The sequence below is a fragment of the Ipomoea nil genome, unplaced genomic scaffold (assembly GCF_001879475.1).
Source record: "Ipomoea nil cultivar Tokyo-kokei standard unplaced genomic scaffold, Asagao_1.1 scaffold0103, whole genome shotgun sequence".
Lineage (NCBI taxonomy): Eukaryota > Viridiplantae > Streptophyta > Magnoliopsida > Solanales > Convolvulaceae > Ipomoea > Ipomoea nil.
This window is the reverse complement of record NW_017616531.1, coordinates 81,800-101,024: the sequence shown is the minus strand read 5'-3', so window position 1 is coordinate 101,024 and position 19,225 is coordinate 81,800. Positions and strand designations below refer to the sequence as shown.

Sequence of the window (19,225 nt, the reverse complement as noted above, 5' to 3'; positions counted from 1 at the left end):
TTAACCCGAACGGCATCACCAAAAATTCATAATGGCCATACCGGGTCCTAAAAGCAGTCTTGGGTATATCGCTAGCTTTAACCTTCAATTGATGGTACCCTGATCTCAAATCAATTTTTGAGAAGTATTTAGCACCTTGCAACTGATCAAATAAATCATCTATGCGAGGTAGAGGATACTTGTTCTTCACAGTAACTTTATTTAATTCCCGATAGTCAATACACAATCGCAAGCTACCATCTTTTTTCTTCACAAATAACACTGGTGCACCCCAAGGAGATACACTAGGTTTAATAAATCTCATATCAAGCAACTCTTGTAATTGCACCTTTAACTCACGTAGCTCAGATGTGCCATGCGGTAAGGGGCCTTTGAGATTGGAGTGGTTCCGGGAACAACCTCTATTTCAAACTCAATTTCTCTATCTGGAGGTAATCCAGGTAATTGCTCTGGGAACACATCCGGAAATTCTTTAACAACGGGGATATCATCTAACTTAACTTCTTTACGGTGGGTATCCATTACATAAGCCAAGAAACCTCTATACCCTTTTTTCAATTCCTTCTTAGCCTTCAATGCTGAAATTACTTTTAATGGCACCCTCGAAACCAACACCCCACTCCTAGGAAAGTGTTCCAAAGTAAAAATAGGTTGCCCAGGAATTTGAAATACCACCTTCCTACGAGCACAATCAATGAAGGCATAGTTTTTGGATAGCCAATCCATTCCTAATATCACATCAAAATCCCGCATATCTAGTTGAACTAAGTCAATTGACACATTACTCCCATTAAGTTGTAGGTGACAATCTTGAAACCAAGTGTCTGTCACCACAATTTTCCCCATCGGGGTACTAACATATAAAGGTTCACTCAACTTCTTAGCTTGCAAATTTAAGCTCTTTGCAAACCTCTCATAAATAAAACAATGCAAAGAACCAGAATCACACAACACATAAGCATCCACAGTGTTTAGGGGAATAATACCTGCAACTACATTGTCCACCTTATCTGCATCTTCCTGTGTCATGGCAAAAACCCGAGCATTAGCCCTTTTGGGATGAGTCGACTGTGCTTCGTTCTTCTTCATGGAGGGACAATTCTTGATCAAATGGCCTTGTTGTCCACATCCAAAGCAAGCTCCAGTCTTACGGTGGCATGGACCGGTATGAGATCGATGACAATATCCACATGTATTTTCCTTTTTCTGAAATCCAACATCTCTTTTCTTATTGTTAGAACCACTAGCTTCTTTAGATATCTTGGGCCCTGCTCTTTTCTTCCGTGCCCAGTATTCAGCTTGCTTATTCACTTCGGCTTCAGCTTCAGCTTTAAGAGCGCTCATATACACAGCCAAGTAGGTGGTGAAGATGGTCCCACATAACTTATCTCGAATATCAGGTCTTAGTCCCCGCTCAAACTTTCTAGCTTTGTCTCTCTCGTCAATCATATATCTCAAGCAGAATTGGCCCAACTCATGAAACTTGTGCGCATACTCCAACACAGTCATACTTCCTTGCTTTAAGTCCAGAAACTCATTTTCTTTGATTGTCTTCAAACTGTCAGGGAAGAAATTGTCAAAGAAAATTCTTTTGAAATCTTGCCAATTAACACCATCAGGGTGGGCAGCCCTTTCTACCTCCCACAAATGCTCAGCATTCCCTTGCAATAAAGGAACGGCTACTGCTACCTTGACGTCGTTAGGGTATTGCATTGCATCAAATAATTTTTCCAATTCCTTAATACATCTCTCTGCTGTTGTAGGATCTGGGCCACCATTAAAGGTAGGGGGTTCACTCGCCTAAACCTTTCGAAATATGAAGACTGGGTAGTGACATCTTGTTGTCCTTGCTGTTGTCGAATTAGATTAGCTACAACAGTACTGATTCCAATGATATCTGCTTGAGTAGCTAATGGTGGTGTATTTGGCAAGGTAGTTGGGGGAGCTGTAGGTGTTGTACCAGGAGGGGCCGCAGTAGCTCCAGGATTGACTCCCTGAACCGGGGGGCTCCTTGATGGTCCTGCATCCACAGCTATGTTCCGAATAGGAGACACATTTGCCGACGGCCTACCTTGATGAGTTTGACCACGTGTACGAACACCCCTCCTAATCATAGTAAAGCAACACTCCCTAAATTCACAACAGAGAAAGTAGGACCACATTAGCAAAAATGTTTAGGAATCCACAACTAGCTAAAACTTGCTCAAAGCCTAAACTTATCAGCCACAAGGTTAAAGCCTAATTTTGCAAAAAATTAAACTTAAGTTCTTGACCAACTAAGGATTCAAACCTAGGCTATGATACCAACTCTGTCACGCCCCGCTTCTAGGACATGACCCGGCCGTATCGCTACACGAAAGCCTGTAACAATACGAAGCCTAGCCATATATACCTCTCAGAACCTTCATAACAACACTTTAATACATAACAATTCCTCACTTTTATGACCAATATAAACAACTAGTTCTTCCCAAAAACTCACCAAATCACCACTATTAAATATTTACAATCAAGACTAACATGACAAAATGCATTACAAGCACCAAAACCAAGCACAATGGTTTACCAAAATACAAAGGGTCAACGGGAATATCCAAAAGAAACAAAAATCTGTGATAAGCTCCAATAGTAGGACTAAGTCTCCTAGTTTCCAAAAGTCACCTTCGAGACCCCACCACTTGTGCTCGTGCTATTCACATGTCCTTAACTACTCTGAAACATGAGGAAAAACAAATACAAATAATGAGCTAATGCCCAGTAAGTGGTACTCCTCTCAACCTCGGATCAAGTAACCCCAATATAATACAAAAAGCTTTAGAGTAATAACTAGAGGCAAAACTTGATCTTTAAACCATATCGAAGTCATAATATACTCCATCATACAATACATAAGCTCACAAAACAAGAAACTTTAGCTACATGGGCATCAACAATATTTCATAACAAAAGACTTTCAAAAGCACAAATCATTCCTTAACATATGACCCATGGGCAACCTACAACCACCATTATATTTTGTGGCACATGCCATTATTGGTATAATGGTCCAAAAAGACTCGACGGTTCAGAATGAGTCAGGCTCGACGATTCAGAATGAGCCGGATGGAACGTTCCAACAAATAATTCAAAAGACTCGACGATTCGGAATGAGTCAAGCTCGACGATTCGGAATGAGCAATTAGGAACGTTCCAAGCCGAACATAACAAACAACAAAATAGGTTGCCTCATGAGTTTGACCGAACATTCAAAATAATTCTTATAAACAAATAGCCCAATGTAGCAAAAATTACATAACAAAGTACATATTTTATTGTACAAAGTCTTTCAAGTCACATATTTTCTCAAGATACATAATATGTCCAATTATGGATAATAGGTTTATCAAACTAAGAAATATGCAAAGCATAAACCATTCTCAAAACAATAATTTTCTTAGTACATAACTCTTTAAAAATCATAGAATACTTTATTAAACCAAAGTAATTTTAAAGGTATTGAAATGGCTTAGTTGGAAGAACTCAATTTAATATAATCATGAGGTTAAGAGTTCAATTCTCTCTTTAAACAAATAATCCTATTTATAAGCATGTAATACATATAGAGAAATAAACCAAAGTATGCTAATAGGCAGAGTGGAACCCACAACCTACACATTAACCACAAGCCATTCCACCATCTCTACACTTGATGATAATTCCAGTTCAGATTAAATAAGACCATACTTTCTGTCCAGAAACACAGTTCACAACAATTCCAGTCCAGATTACATAGCAACGTTTCTAGTCCAAAAATACGCAGCTCAAGCTTCAATATAACAATTCGGAACACAAGCTTAATTTATAGTATAGGGTAAAAAATAGTTTTGAGAGAAATACACACTTACCTAAAACATCCAAATCTTAGCTATTTAGCTTGCCCAAATACTCGTTGTCAAAATCCCTAATATTTTCAAATATCAATCTTAGGGCTCCAAAGATAAATCCAACTCATAAAGAGTAAAAGATAGAGGTTAAACTCACCTAGAATACCCAATATCTTAGAGATCTAAGCTTGAAGAAGATGGAGATCCAAGCTTCAAGGTTTTCCCTTCCCCTAACTCTCTCTAATTAGCTCTCCTTGTCTTCTTTCAAATGAGATGCTTATCCAAGACTCATGTGGTTCCTTAACCTTTAAGGGTCAAGAAGGGTAATTTGGTAATTTTATCCAATATCAAAATAAGAAGCTTTGACTTGTTGACTTCACTTAATAAAACTTAAGCATAATTGCATTTATAAGAAATTGGGTATTACAACAATAGCCCTCGTGACATCACCCATCTCGAGTTGGTATGCATGCCTTATGCCCGGTTCCAACCTTATGGCTACCCCCAACCTTGTATCTTCTTTCCAACCATTACCTCCAAGACCCTGTACTTCTTAGTCCAACCTTTTCCCTCCTGGGACCATCGTCCCCCACCAACAAACCACCAACAAGACCACCAATTTCATAGTACACAAGGTACCGTACACACACACGGCAACACATACCTTCCCAAGAAATACGTGGACCCATCACTCAGGCCACAACTCCATAATCACGTCACGGCCACCGCGAGGACAGCTGCAATACCTTGGTGACTAGTGTCCCATACCACTGATCGTGCAATCCAGGTAAAGCTACACACGCATCACACCTCAACAGGAATCAATCAACGTATTGCAACAAAGGTATGAAACATACTCAATCAAGGAATGGGTCACAGCCCAACTGTGAGCATATAGCCATTAATGTGTATCTAACTATCAGTTTAGGCTTTAAGTTGAGATGGAGCACATGCTTCAATTTGGTATTAAAGCCAGACTAAAGGTCATGGGTTCGAATCTCAACGCCACTCATAAGCGACTACGGTTTACCGGTCCACGTGTTGGTTGGAATCCACCGTACACGTGAGGGGGTGTGTGAGCAATATAGCCATTAATGTGCAATCCAACTATCAGCTTAGGCTTTTAGTTGAGATGGAGCACATGCTTCAATTCCAACAACAACGACGATGAATAACACAAGTTATCATCAACCAATCGGAATGTACAAACAACACACACGCTAGCATTTAGACACCAAACTAGCATGCTTATGTACAAACAACACACACGCTAGCATTTAGACACCAAACTAGCATGCTTATCAATGGGGAACCAAAGATAGTTCCGAGGAACACACAAGACACTTCACGGTCCAACGAAACCCAATGTTGAACACTTAGCACGATTCAAGACACCAAAGTCCTACATGGATACCTACCATATAGTTCTAGATATACGAAACATCAAGAAGACACTCAAATAGTTCCATAAAAGAACATCGGGAAGTCAAAAGACCAAATACCGAGTCAAAAGAATCACGGGGAACAAATCCCATCACGACACCACGGTGTTCTCCGCGGGTTGACTCACGGGTAGGCCCCTACCCGTGGTTCTGCCTGCGGCTACACACCCACGAGGACAATGTACCTGCGGGTTGGCGGCGGGTAGGGCTCTGCCCGTCGTTCCACCCAGGGGTACATCCCTGTGTCCAAAATAATCCCTTCGGGGATTTTCAACTCCAAGCTCAAATTCAAGTCCAAAACATGCCAAATCTCACCCAATACAACAAAATGACTTGAATCATAGGAAATTCCAAGCAATGGCACCAAAGAACCCGAAACACAAGCTCTAGATATGCATTTTCACAAGACAAATGCATAAACACTCACATTTCATAGCAAAACACAAGTAGAATCCAAGAAATCACATATAGGTAAGCAAAATAGGTTTTGTAGAGCATGGGTTACCTCTTCTAGACTAAAAGACTTCACTTTACACCTCAACAAGCTCCTCACAAGGCTCACTTTCCAAACCCACTTCAAGAACAAACCAAAAGATCATAAAGATCCTACCTTTAAGAAAAGACACCTAAGATAAAACCAAAAACACAAGATGGACTTAGATCTTACCCTTCTAGATGCCCAAATAGGTGAAGGGTTGAATCTTGGAAGCAAATCTTGAAGTCTTGGCAAGGTCTCAATACTAAAGTTTTAGAAAGTGTAAGGGGTAGAATGAAGATGTCTTCTAGGTTAGGTTACAATACTAACACTTTGTGAAAAGGTCATGAATAAAAAAATTATAAAGTGTAAGGAACAAGGGAACTCCCTTCAAAGGTCAAGGTACAACATGACTTTGAAGTTGACTAGTCAAATACTTGTCCTCAAGTATTAAAAATCAGGATTTTAGGAATTAATTCCTCAATTGAAATAGGATTAATTACTCAATTAATCCATGGATTTAATGTGGATTTTTGGGGTGTCACATCCTCTCCCCCTTCAAAGAAGCTTCGTCCCCGAAGCTTGGGTATGACGAATCAGAAACAAACGATGATAGAAAACAACATTGTGACAAGAGGTTCAAGAACGAATCCTTTTGGTCAAAACTCAAAAGATTCTACAAGGATTCCAAATAAGAAAGAAGGCATAACAATTCATGGATTGACAAGAGTTTAACAAGTGAATGGGTTGAGCATCACGAACTCTAGACTTAACACCAACATCAACTTTTAGCCAAACACTAAGGACAAGACAACCAACACAAAACAACCGCTACTACCACTAAGCTAACTAAGCCACAAGTCCTACAGGCAGGTGCATGACCCCTTAGGTGTGTCTCGAGTAGTTTAATGTGGTTGGCCACGCGTAGGTTATTTTAATAAGTGTTCCCCAATGATTCCACCTCCTTATGTGTTAATGTGGGTTGCAAGTGCTTGGCTTATGTGTTAATTGTGCATGATACCCCAATTGGTTGTGATCAATTGGCTATACAGGCAGTTGGATGGCTTGAGAACCATCGGCTGTTTATATATATATATATATATATATATATATATATATATATATATATATATATATATATATATATATATATATATATATATATATATATATATATCATCGAGTTGCGGTCCACCGTTTGGTTGCGATCAAACGTTATGATTTAATGAGCTGCGGTTCATCGATTGGTTGCGATCAATCTCCTTGTGCTGCGGTGCCGGCTTGGTGCTTCGGGGCCATGCCAGAGCTATATGCACTGGCACTTCGTGTATGGGTATGTGAAGGGTCCTGCGGCACCACCAAATATGTAAACGTGATTTATTGTGATTAAAATAGTGATTGAATACTGATATGATTGATAAGGAATTGTCTTGTTACCTTAGGGTGCATGCTAGAATCTTTATGTGTGTGATTAAATTGAATGTGCCTACCTTTGTTTGATTGAGTCTATCCTCGGTTTTATATTAGAGTTTCATAAGTATATATATATATATATATATATTCTGGCTTCAAAATGATTTTCCTTATATATATCTACCTATATTGTATTTAATGCGTTGAAGTGGGTTACCAGCATTATTCGCTGAACAGATATATTTGGCTTTCATGCACAGATGAGTAGCTCCGGAGTGTGCTAGTCGGACCCGTGGACTTAGCTAGTGTAGTTCTTTTATCGGCCTGCGTGCCATGATGATGTACTAGACATTGATTTGAGGATTTCTGTTGTTTGATTAGTTTAGCCTATGCATCTGAGTTCTCCAGCTCAAATGTGGCATAACACCCCAACGGTTATGTTTACTTATGCTCAGTTTGTTATTTAATGATAGAATTGTCTTTATTTCATAAGTATTAACAGTTTTAAAATTTAGGGGTGTTACATGGGAAGCAGATAGTTGCTTGTTCCTATGAAAAAAGCACAAATCTGGACTTGGTCCATGGTGTGACACCCCAAAAATCCACATTCAATCCATTGATTATTTGAGTAATTAATCCTATCTAAATTGAGGAACTAATTTCCTAAAATCTTGATTTTTAATACTCAAGGACTAGTATTTGACTAGTCAACTTCAAAGTTATGTTGTACCTTGAGCTTTGGAGGGAGTTCCCTTCTTCCTTACACTTTCTAAATGTTAGTAAGGGCATTCTTGAACTTTCACCAAGTGTTAGTATTGTAACCTAACCGAGAAGACATCTTCATTTCATTCCTTACACTTACTAAAATATTAGCTCTACCTTCTATCTAGAAAGGTGAGTAGCTTTTTCTCCAAGCTAAGTTGAGACCTTGTCAAGATTCCAAAATTTGCTTCCTAGATTCAACCTTTCACCTATTTGGGCATCTAGGAGGGTAAGATCTAAGTCCATCTTGTGTTTTTGGTTCCATCTTAGATGTCTTTTTCTTAAAAGTAGGATCTTTATGAGCTTTTGGTTTGATCTTGAAGTGGGTTTGGAAAGTAAGCCTTGTGGGGAGCTTGTTGAGGTGTAAGGTGAAGTCTTTTAGTCTACAAGAGGTAACCCATGCTCTACTAAAACCTATTTTGCTTACCTATATGTGATTTCTTGGATTCTACTTGTGCTTTGCTATGAAATGTTAATGTTTATGCATTTGTCCTGTGAAAATGCATATCTAGAGCTTGTGTTTAGGGTTCTTTTGTGCCATTGCTTGGCATTTTCCATGATTCAAGTCATTTTGTTGTATTGGGTGAGATTTGGCATGTTCTGGACTTGAATTTGAGTTTGGAGATAAAAATCCCCGAAGGGATTATTTTGCACAGGTATATGTACCCGCGGGCAGAACGACGGGTCGAGCTTCACCCGCCGCCCACCCGCGGGGAACATGTAGCCGGTGGGTAGTGTACCCGCGGGTGGAACCACGGGAGGGAGCCTACCCGTGGGTCCACCCGCGGGGAACACAGTGGAGATTGTTGGGGATTTGTTCCCCGTGATTCTTTTGGCTCGGTATTTGGTCTTTTGACTTCCCGATGTTCTTTTGTAGAACTATTTGAGTGTCTTCTTGATGTTTCCTATGTCTAGAACTATATGGTAGGATTCCATGTAGGATTTTGGTGTCTTGAATCGTGCTAAGTGTTCAACATTGTGTTTCGTTGGACCGTGAAGTGTCTTGTGTGTTCCTCGGAACTATCTTTGGTTTCTCCGTTGATAAGTGTGCTAGTTTTGTGTCTAAATGCTAGCGTGTGTGTTGTTTGTACCTTCCGATTGGTTGATGATAACTTGTGTTATTCATCGTTGATGTTGTTGGGTTGTGACCCGTTCCTTGATTGAGTATGTTTCATACCTTCGTTGCAATCCGATGATTGATTCTTGTTGAGGTTTGATGCATGTGTGGCTTAAACCTGGATTGCACGATTAGTGGTATGGGACACTAGTCACCAAGGTATTGCAGCGGTCCTCGTGGTGGCCGTGACGTGATTATGGAGCTGTGGCCTTTGTGTAAGGTTTACGTGATTTTACTGGGATAACATGTGTTATCCAGGGCATGTGTTGCCATGTGTGTGTACGGTACCTCGTGTACTATGAAATTGGTGGTTTTGTTGGAGGGACTGTTGGAGGGGGAACGACGGTTCCCGGGGGAATAAGCTTGGACTTAGTTGTACAGGGGTCCTGGATGTAAAGGTTGGAACTAGATATAAGGTTGGGGGTAGCCATAAGGTTGGAACAGGGCATAAGGAACGCATATCAACCCGTGATGTGTCATGTCATGAGGGCTTGTGTAGCCGTGGTTGAGTGTTCTCTCTTGTGACGTGTGTAGTCACAAAGGCATGTGTTGCCTAGGCATGTGTTGCCGTTTGTCGTGTCTTCATTCTTGAGTTGTTGTTGTCCGTTGTGGTCTTGGGAAGTGTTCCCGTGTTGTTTGTTGATGAGTGATGAGTCTTGAGTTGGTGTTTACTCTCGGTTTTACACTTATATATACATATTCCGTTTCGAAATGATTTTGTATATATATCCTATCTATGTATGATACTTAATAGGTATTGGTGGGTTACCAGCATTATCGCTGACCGGGCGTCGTCCCATGTTTATCTTTGTGTTCTTTCAGGTGATGTCTAGACGAGTGCGATGTCTAGTGGCCGGTAGTTTAGTATCTTTATCCTTGCTTTGTGGCCTGTGTGCCGATGTAGTATTAGACTGTGACTTTGGGATAGTTATGTACACATTGCAGATTTGACCGGCCGTAGCGTTTACCATTGTTGGTAAACGTGGCATAACACCCCGTTTGGATTTGTTTTATCTTCCGCTGTGCTAGTGTTTTGTTGTGTTATCTGCATGTGTTAAGGCATTTTGTATATGGCATGTTTGGGGGGTGTTACACATGGTTTGTCTTCAAGCGACCAATCTTGTTCTGAGGGATATAATCTTCCAGCCCCAATTCTCGGAATTCTTCCCATATCCCTATGAGGTTTTGTTGCACTAGACTCGTTTGCTCTCCTTTGAGATACAAATTTTTGCCTTTTAAAATTTTGTTGCTTCGCCGAGATATTATTATGTTGATTCGGCCTTGCAACATTTTTCTGGGCATTTATTTGGTTACCAACTCCTTTTCTCATTGTGCTATACTAACTTTTCACAAATTTTACCACTGAGCTTTATTAATTAAAGTAGTAGTAGAATTAGTCAGTTTCACAGGATTTGAGAACATGATGGATTATAGCCCAATCCGGCTTTATCTCCAACAGGTTTTTGCATATTCACCATCATATCCATTATTTTGGATGAATACGTAAATGATGTAATTACTTCGCGAAGGTTATGTTCTCGAACCTCTCTAGCTTTGCACTCTTCTTGAAGTCGAATATTTTCGGCTTTCAAGTTACTCAATTCAAGTAAAGCATTTTGCAATTTTTGTGTCATTTCTTCCTTTTCAAGGATTAACAAATTATTGCGCTCTTTTACTTGAGTATGAGTGGCCATGACTTCTTGACAATCTTTCATGAGACTTCGAAATGATTCTTGAGTCTGGAAAGACGTGTCAACAGAACTAAAGGAACTAGAAGATACCTCTTTGTCGGTTTCACGTGCCATAAAGCATTCCTCATGTTCGGATGTCTTGCTTACTCATAGTAGCGCAGTATCTTCTTGTGATGAATCACTCTCGTCACTAGATGATTCTTCGGATTCACTTGCTTCTAGTGGATCGCTTATTAGTGCCTTCCGCTTGTCCTTTTTGAATTTCTTCTCTTTTGATTTCTATTCAACCTGTGGAGAGTTAGAAGTATTCGAATTTTTGTTCGCCTTGGGGTGTGGGCATTCAGCCATAAAGTGTCCAGGCTTCCTACAATTGTAACACACATTTGTGTTTTCTTCGGCAGATTCTCTTCTTGATCTTCTATTCTCTCGAAAAGAATTTCCTTGTGGTGATCCTTTGTTCTTTCGCATGAACTTTTTGAATTTCCTAACAAATAAGGAAAATTGTTCGTCAGATAAAATCATTATTTCCTACTGACCTTGAGTGCAGATGTTCGTTCATCGCGCATTGCGGTCACCTTCATATCCCAACATGTAGGTAGTCCGCGTAACACTTTGAGCGATATTTCTTTCTGGGTAATGGTCTTTCCCAAATCTGTGATCTCTCCAAGGATTTTGATCAATCGAGCTTCCATGTCGGTGATGCTTTCGTTTGGTAGCATTTTGAAATCTTCGAACCTCTTCATGGCGATGGTTAGTTTGTTGTCTTTTTCTTGTTCGTCGCCTTCACCGATACCAATAAGTGTATCCCATATTTCTTTTGTTGTGGTGCACTTTCGAATCTTTGGGAATATAGTGTCATCTATGGCTTTGAACAAAATATCTTTGGCAATGTTGTCCAAATTATTTCGTCCTCTATCTTCACTTGTCCACTCCATTTTTGGCTTTGGAACATATTGTTGAGCATTTTGATCTCGTGCAACGGCAGTATTAACTTCCATGATCTTGATAGGACCATTAGTGATGACTTCCCACATTTCATCATTTAGAGCAGATAAGTGCACCTGCATTCGAATTTTCCAATCATCAAATTTGTCAAGTGAGAAAAGCAGATTTTGAGCGAGAACCATATCTCTCTTCATCTTGAAGATTTGAGATCTGTCTAGCAGTCAAAATTGACTCAAATAGATAACCGCTCTAATACCACTTGTTGGTCCCGAAAGGGTGGCGAGAAGTCTAGAGGGGGGGGGGGGGGGGGGGGTGAATAGACTTTTCTAACTTCTTCAACTTCTTCTCAAAACACACAAGGCAAATAACACTTTGGTAATTTCAACTCTAAGTAACAAGCATCAACAAGTTAAACAACTTAGAGTGTGCAGCGGAATAGGTAGCGGTAAAGTGTTATGCTTGATTGTGTAGTGCTCAAAGAGAGATTCTCAACATGCAACACGTTAGAAACATTTGATATAGCTCAAAGATGATGTACGTAAAGCTTGGCTTGCATGCAAACGTGGGAACTATCAAACCCAGACAGTTAAAGATATGCGATAAATCGTAATTGGGTTAGTTCGCAGTTAGAATAAGCATGCACAAAATATATGAGCCGTAAGTAAAGAGAGAGAGAGAGATTTATAGTGGTTTGGAGATGGTGTAATTCTCCTACTCCACTCTTCTCCTTTCACTTCAAGGAGGAAATTCACTATTCTTCGATCACCCAGATACAATAGTGAATAAGTGTCCACCGACACTTCTCCGAGTGCTTCGCACAAAGCTACACTTCTCCAAGGTTTTTCGCAAGCTCCTCTTGTTACTCCGCCTTCCCGAGTAGTTCACACCAAGCTGTACTCCTACACCACGAGAACTACGCACAAAGCTACGCTCTCACAGGGTTTTCACAAGCTCCTCTTGTTACTCTGTCATTTACAACGAGTGCTACGCACAAAGCTACACTCAACCAGGGTTTTTCACACTCTCTAGTTACTCTACCCTCTTTCTACACTCAATAGAGAAGTTTACAAAGAAATAAAATATTTCTTTCACTCAGACTTGAATTCTATCGTGTACAGCTCAATATATCACTTGATGTTTGATTGGATATTCTTCGTTGTTTATCGCTGTTGAATTGGTGCTTGTCTTCAAGTCTGCTTGGGCAATTTATAGCCAACGAAAGCTATTTGCCTATTGATCAACTTTCCATATCGATCGTTCATCTTCGTATGTAGTTGATCAAAAATAAAGTTGTCAACTTGATCTGAAATGTTAGGCAGTAGTCATTCGCCTTTTGTCATACAATTTGAATATTTTGCCCGTTGTCGTCTCTTGAAAATTGTAGCCTCCAAATTTTGAAAAAGTTCGGCGTGGCAAGCTTGACATTTCTTGTCATTCATAAATGTTCTGACATATCAAGTTGATCAAATAATTCATCTGCTGATTCTTTCTTGAGTATGAAAATATATCTCCGTGAATCAGCCTTCTTCGAGCGTCTCCGGTTCCATCGTGAAAATAATATTGTTGTTCAGATGAAAATTTATTTTTTCCTTCACAGTCCATGTAGAATGATATATTAGAACCTCTGTAAAAACGTCATAGTTGTGCATGGAGAGATGCTTTGTTTTCAATTTTGTGGTTGGTCCACCTTACATGGTGTGTTTCTTCATCAGGTGCATGGCTTATGTGAGACTTGTGCATTCAACTTGGTTAGTCTCCAATACGGTGGTACCTAGTCTCCCATACGGTGCTCCTTAGTCTCCCAAGTAAGACAAATATTCTTAACATGAGATTTGAACTTAGGATCATTTGGCATAACTCACACACATATCATCTAACTCTTCTAACATGATTCTTGGTGACTTATACGCATCATAATTTTGTTAAGCTATAATCCCGCTTAACTTCTTCAAATAAATTATGATCTTCAAGACTTGTACATGGGTTGCATGATATGGGTGCACCATACTCTGTAGACTCAAAACTGACTCAAAAAAAATAAAAATGGGGACTACTTAATTTTTCAAAATACATTCGGCTCATCAAAATATTACAATTTATTCCTAACATATATATAACCGAGATTAATATTTTTTTTCCATCTCGGCTAAACCTTATAATTATACAATCCTTATATTCTTAGTATAAAATAACATTTGGTGTAAAAATTATTAATTTTCATATCGATTAATATTCTTTCCATCTCGGCTAAACCTTATATTTCCATCTCGTATTGCCAAACTTTTTCCATCTTTAATTACAAAAATTTTCCTTATGAATTTTGGATACTAAACGATTCTATTCCATTTTCTACTTTTAAATATATATCTTTACATAACTATATTCCAATAACATATATATACAATTTTTTTTTAATATTTCTAGTAACTTTACATTTTATAAAATATATAATCGAGATTAATATTCTTTCCATGTACTGAGTCAGTTTGGAAACATTTTTCATTTTCAGTCAATTATTAATAGTCATTTTCTATTTCAATTAACCTAAATTCTGTGTCATTTTTATTGTCAATTTTTTAATACGTATTAATTAATAATTAATTTGTTAATTATTAATAATAGTTATTTTATTTATTTCCAATAACTTTACATTTTATAAAATATATAACCAATATTAATATTTCTTTCTTCCATCCCAACTAAACGTTGATATGCAAACTTCATTTTACATTTTTATTAATACACTTTATACCAGTAATTTTTATATTTTCAGTAACTTATTAATATTCAAGTATTAACATTCATTTCCTTTTCCAATTGGCCTAATTTCCATGAAATTTTTATATTTTCAGTAACTTATTAATATTCAAGTATTAATATTCATTTCATTTTTATTTTTTTAATCAAGTATTAATATTCATTTCATTTTTATTTTTTTAATCAAGTATTAATATTCATTTCATTTTTTTTTGCATTTGAGTCAGTTTGGAAGCATTTATAATTTTCAGTCAATTATTAATAGTCATTTTCTATTATATAGATTGAAAACATTATTTATGATAATTATTGTATGGCATGTAATACTAAAATTATTAGGTTTTATTTTTATAATTAAGGAATAATATTATTAAATCAAAATTATTTAAAATATATAGATCCTCATTAAAAAAAAAAAAAAAAAAAAAAAAAAAAAAAAACAATTTGTATGGTTGAAATCCCTATTGTTCCCCCTCTTTTAAGTGGTTGTAAAATTCCCAGCTTTGTAAAATGCTGCCAATTATTAATCTGTTCCAGTAATTTTCAGACAAACTATAAGTTGTTAGTATTTTTAAGCTTCGCACAACATTACTACAGAAAACGGTTTTAACGTCGGTTAAAATACCCCATTTAACGTCGGTTATCTCGACTTTAGAGACATCGTAAGTAAATGATATGACGTCGGTTAAAATACCCGACGTCATATATTTTTTTAAATTAAATAAATTACCATACGGCGTCGGCTTTTAGCTAAAAGCCGACGCCGTATATATTTATTTATTTATTTTAAATAATTAACATATGAGGTCGGATTTTAGGGTAAAGCCGACGTCGTATATTATTTATATTTTTTTAAAAAAAAATTAATTAACATACGGCGTCGGCTTTTAGCTAAAAGCCGACGCCGTATATATTTATTTATTTTAAAAAAATAATTAACCTACGACGTCGGCCTTTAGGGTAAAGCCGACGTCGTATAGTATTTATATTTTTTAAAAATAAATAAATAAATATATACGGATTAAAAGCCGACACTATATATATATATATATATATATATATATATATATATATCTATATATATATATATATATATATATATATATTAAAATAATTAACATACGACATCGGCTATTAGGTAAAAGCCGACGTCGTATGTTAATTAACTAAATTTTAAAAAAATATACGACATCGGCTTTACCCTAAAAGCCGACGTCGTATGTTATTTTATTTTTTTTATATATATTATATTCTGTTGGTCCCGAAAGGGTGGCGAGAAGTCTAGAGGAGGGGGGGTGAATAGACTTCTCTAACTTTTCAAACTTTCTTCGAAAACATACAAGGCAAATAACACTTTGGTAATCAACTCTAAGTAACAAGCATTAGCAAGATAAGCAACTTAGAGGGTGCAGCGGAATAAGTAGCGGTAAAGTGTTATGCTTATAAGTGCGGTGCTCAAAGAGATATTCTAAACATGCAAAACGTTAGAAACACTTGATATGATTCAAAGATGATGTACGTAAAGTTTGGCTTGCATGCAAACGTGGGAACTATCAAACCCAGACAGATAAAGATAAGCGATAAATCGTAATCGGGTTAGTTCGCAGTTAGAATAAGCATGCACAAACTATATGAGCAGTAAGTAAATAGAGAGAGAGATTTATAGTGGTTCAGAGGGGGTGTAATCCTCCTAGTCCACTCTTCTCCTTTCACTTCAAGGAGGAAATTCACTATTCTTCGATCACCCAGATACAATAATGAATAAGTGTCCACCGACACTTCTCCGAGTGCTTCGCACAAAGCTATACTCCTCCAAGGTTTTTCGCAAGCTCCTCTTGTTACTCCGCCTTCCCGAGTACTTCGCACCAAGCTGTACTCCTACACCACGAGAACTACGCACAAAGCTACGTCCTCCAAGGGTTTTCACAAGCTCCTCTTGTTACTCTGCCCTTCACCACGAGTGCTACACACAAAGCTACACTCAACCAGGGTTTTTCACTCTCTCTAGTTACTCCGCCCTCTTTCTAGACTCAGTAAAGAATATTACAAAGAAATAAAATTTCTCTCTCGCTCAGACTTGAATTTTATTCTATGAAGCTCTGTTTTCCCCCTTTTCGGCTAATAAAGAAAATATAGCTTGTATCTTTTGCTTGTATGTTTTAGCCGTTGTTCAAGTTGTTGAACTGCTTAATCGCTTGGGGTTTTTCTTGCTGAACTCTTCTTTTTCTTCTCTCCTCTTTTTGTCTTCAAGTCTGCTTGGACAATTTATAGCTAGTGAAAGCTATTTGCCCGTTGATCAACTTTCGTCTCGATCGTCCATTTTGAATTGTAGTTGATCAAAAGATATTGTCAACTTGATCTGAAATATTAGGTAGATGTCATTTCTCCTTTTGTCAGATGATTTGAATAATTTTCCTGTTGCCGTGTCTTGAATTTTGTAGCCTCCAAAATTTGAATAAGTTCGGCGCGGCAAGCTTGATATTTCTTGTCCTTCATAAATGTTCTGACATGTCAAGTTGATCAAATAATTTATCTGGTGATTCTTGCTTGAGTATAAAATAATTTCTCCGCGAATCAGCCTTCTTCGAGCGTCTCTGGTTCTACCGTAAAAACTTGATGTTCAGATGAAAATATATCAGATAACCTCCGTAAAAACTTCACAGTTGTTCATGGTGGGATGCTCTGTTTCGAATTTAAGCTTGGTCCACCATACTTGGTGTGTTTCTCCATATGGTGCATGGCTTTTGTGAGACTTGTGCATTTTACTTAGTCTCCATATTCTTAGCTAGTCTTGTTTGGTATACTTTGAGCTAGTCTCCCATACGGTTATACGGTCCAAGCTAGTCTCCCATACGGTCCAAGCTAGTCTCCCAAGCTTAAAAATACTTCACTTGAGATTCGAACTTAAAATCATTTGGCATAACTCACACGCATTTCTTCCAACTCCTCTAGCATGGTTTTTGGTGACTTATCCGCAACTTAATTGTGTTAAGCTATAATCCCGCTTAACATCTAAAATCAACATGTGATTTTCTAGACTTGTACATGGGTTGCATGATATGGGTGCACCATACTCCGTAGACTCAAACTGACTCAAATAGAATAAAAATGGGGACTACTTGATTTTTCAAAAATACATTCGGCTCATCAAAATTTACAATATATTCCTAACAATTTCCCCCTTTTTGATGATGCCGAAACTTATACCCAAGTCATTTTGGCTTTGTCAATATTGAAAAATAATTTCTTTTATTCGATTTCATTTAGACTAGCCAATTGACGGGTTTAACAAAAAATTGAGACCTAGAGATTTTAATTTTGGACGGTCCTAAACGTATGTTGAGACTATAACGCGGGGTTGCGTATTGAGTTTTATCTTTTAATTTTTCTTCCCCCTTTCAATTTTATTTTCTCAATTATACGCATCACATGCAATTACTAAGTCCAATTTAAAATCTTGTGACATAAAAGCACAAAATAAATAAATTAACTAGGACTTACTTCGTATGGTACGAAATATTGTCATCATGCAATTTCAACCCATTTTAGCTTAGCAAATATAAGATGTCAAGAGAAATGTGCTAGCTAAAATATTTTGTACATCAAAAATTGATTTGTCAATCAAACTTGTTACCTCCCTTTCAACTTGGCGTTGATGAACTCTCTTAGCTTCTTGAAATCCTTCTCGAGGCCCTTGTGTTGATATGGTGCGGCTACTTGTCCGGTGATGTAGTTGCCATAAGCCTCTCTTATATTATCTCCTTTCAACACTCCGGCTTCATGCCAAAAGATGCATTCGTCAAGTGTTCGGCCATCACTCATTTGGTCACTTCGGTGTCCGAACTCCGTTTGAAGCTCTTGCAATTTTTGTATCCTTGTTGCAATTGGCTTCGGCTTTTGTGGCATGGGAGCAATCGGCCTTGGTGGCAACACATCATGAGAAGTTGGTGGCAACACATCATGAGAAGTTGAGCTCGAGCTAGGACGAGTTTCTTTAAAGTAATCAACCATACTTACACGGCTTGGAGCTCTTGGTGGTGTTGGTCGAATTAGTTCAACTATTGGTCCTCTTGGAGCTCTTGGTTGTGTGTATGCATAAGCTTGTGGCACAAAATGACGTGTCAATCCTTCCCCCTTTTCGGCAGCATCTATGAATCGTTGAAAGCTCTTGGTGGAAGAATCTTGCTTGTCACGCACTCCCTCTAGAAGATCCATGTGAATACGCGATTGAGTTAGTAAACCTTGCACTTGTTGTTCCAAAAGTTTGAGCCTCGACGTAGTATCGGACCCATGCTTTCCCATTTCATTGAACAACTTCATCACATCTTTCTTCAATTCATCTTTGGCCGTGTCAATTTCGGTTTTTAATAGGCCTTGCCTATTAAACAATTGTTGAGCACGATCCACCATCTCCTTGTGATAATCATCAAGTTTTGTGTCCATTGCCTCCATCTTTGTTCTCAATCCACCCGTAGATTCTTGTACAATGGCCTTAACATCTCCAACAATCTCTTCTCTTAAGGCTTGAGTATTGATCAAGGGTTCATGTTGCACGGGTGGGGTTGTAATTGGCAAAGGGTGTGCAAAATCATCTCTTGGTGTGGTGATCATTGTATCAACAAGGTTGGGTTCGGCTTCCTCGGTGTTGTAGCAAAGAAGCAATGTTGATCTATTTCTTGGATGTTCTTGGTCATAAAACTCATAGGAAGATGGCAAATTAGGCAAATTCCTTGTTTCATCCAGGTTCAAAGAAACCCCTT

General features: G+C 38.0%; 1 protein-coding gene across 1 annotated transcript; it reads right to left on the bottom strand.

Annotated features, from left to right (window-relative positions):
- Positions 1-330: 330 nt before the first annotated feature.
- On the bottom strand, positions 331-2,114 carry LOC109186540. Its single transcript, XM_019336603.1, has 2 exons — positions 1,807-2,114; positions 331-1,558 (listed from the first exon to the last, which is right to left on the bottom strand). Exons 1-2 carry the CDS (start codon positions 2,112-2,114, stop codon positions 331-333), a joined length of 1,536 nt encoding a protein of 511 aa, XP_019192148.1.
- Between the last annotated feature and the right edge of the window lie 17,111 nt (positions 2,115-19,225).

What these genes read in the sequence shown, in the direction of transcription:
- LOC109186540 (XM_019336603.1), bottom strand. Translation starts at nt 2,114, where the DNA reads ATGATTAGGAGGGGTGTTCGTACACGTGGTCAAACTCATCAAGGTAGG. An exon ending in CAGTCTTCATATTTCGAAAG is followed by an intron (nt 1,559 to 1,806) that starts GTTTAGGCGAGT and finishes CTTCCCTGACAG; the next exon opens with TTTGAAGACAATCAAAGAAA.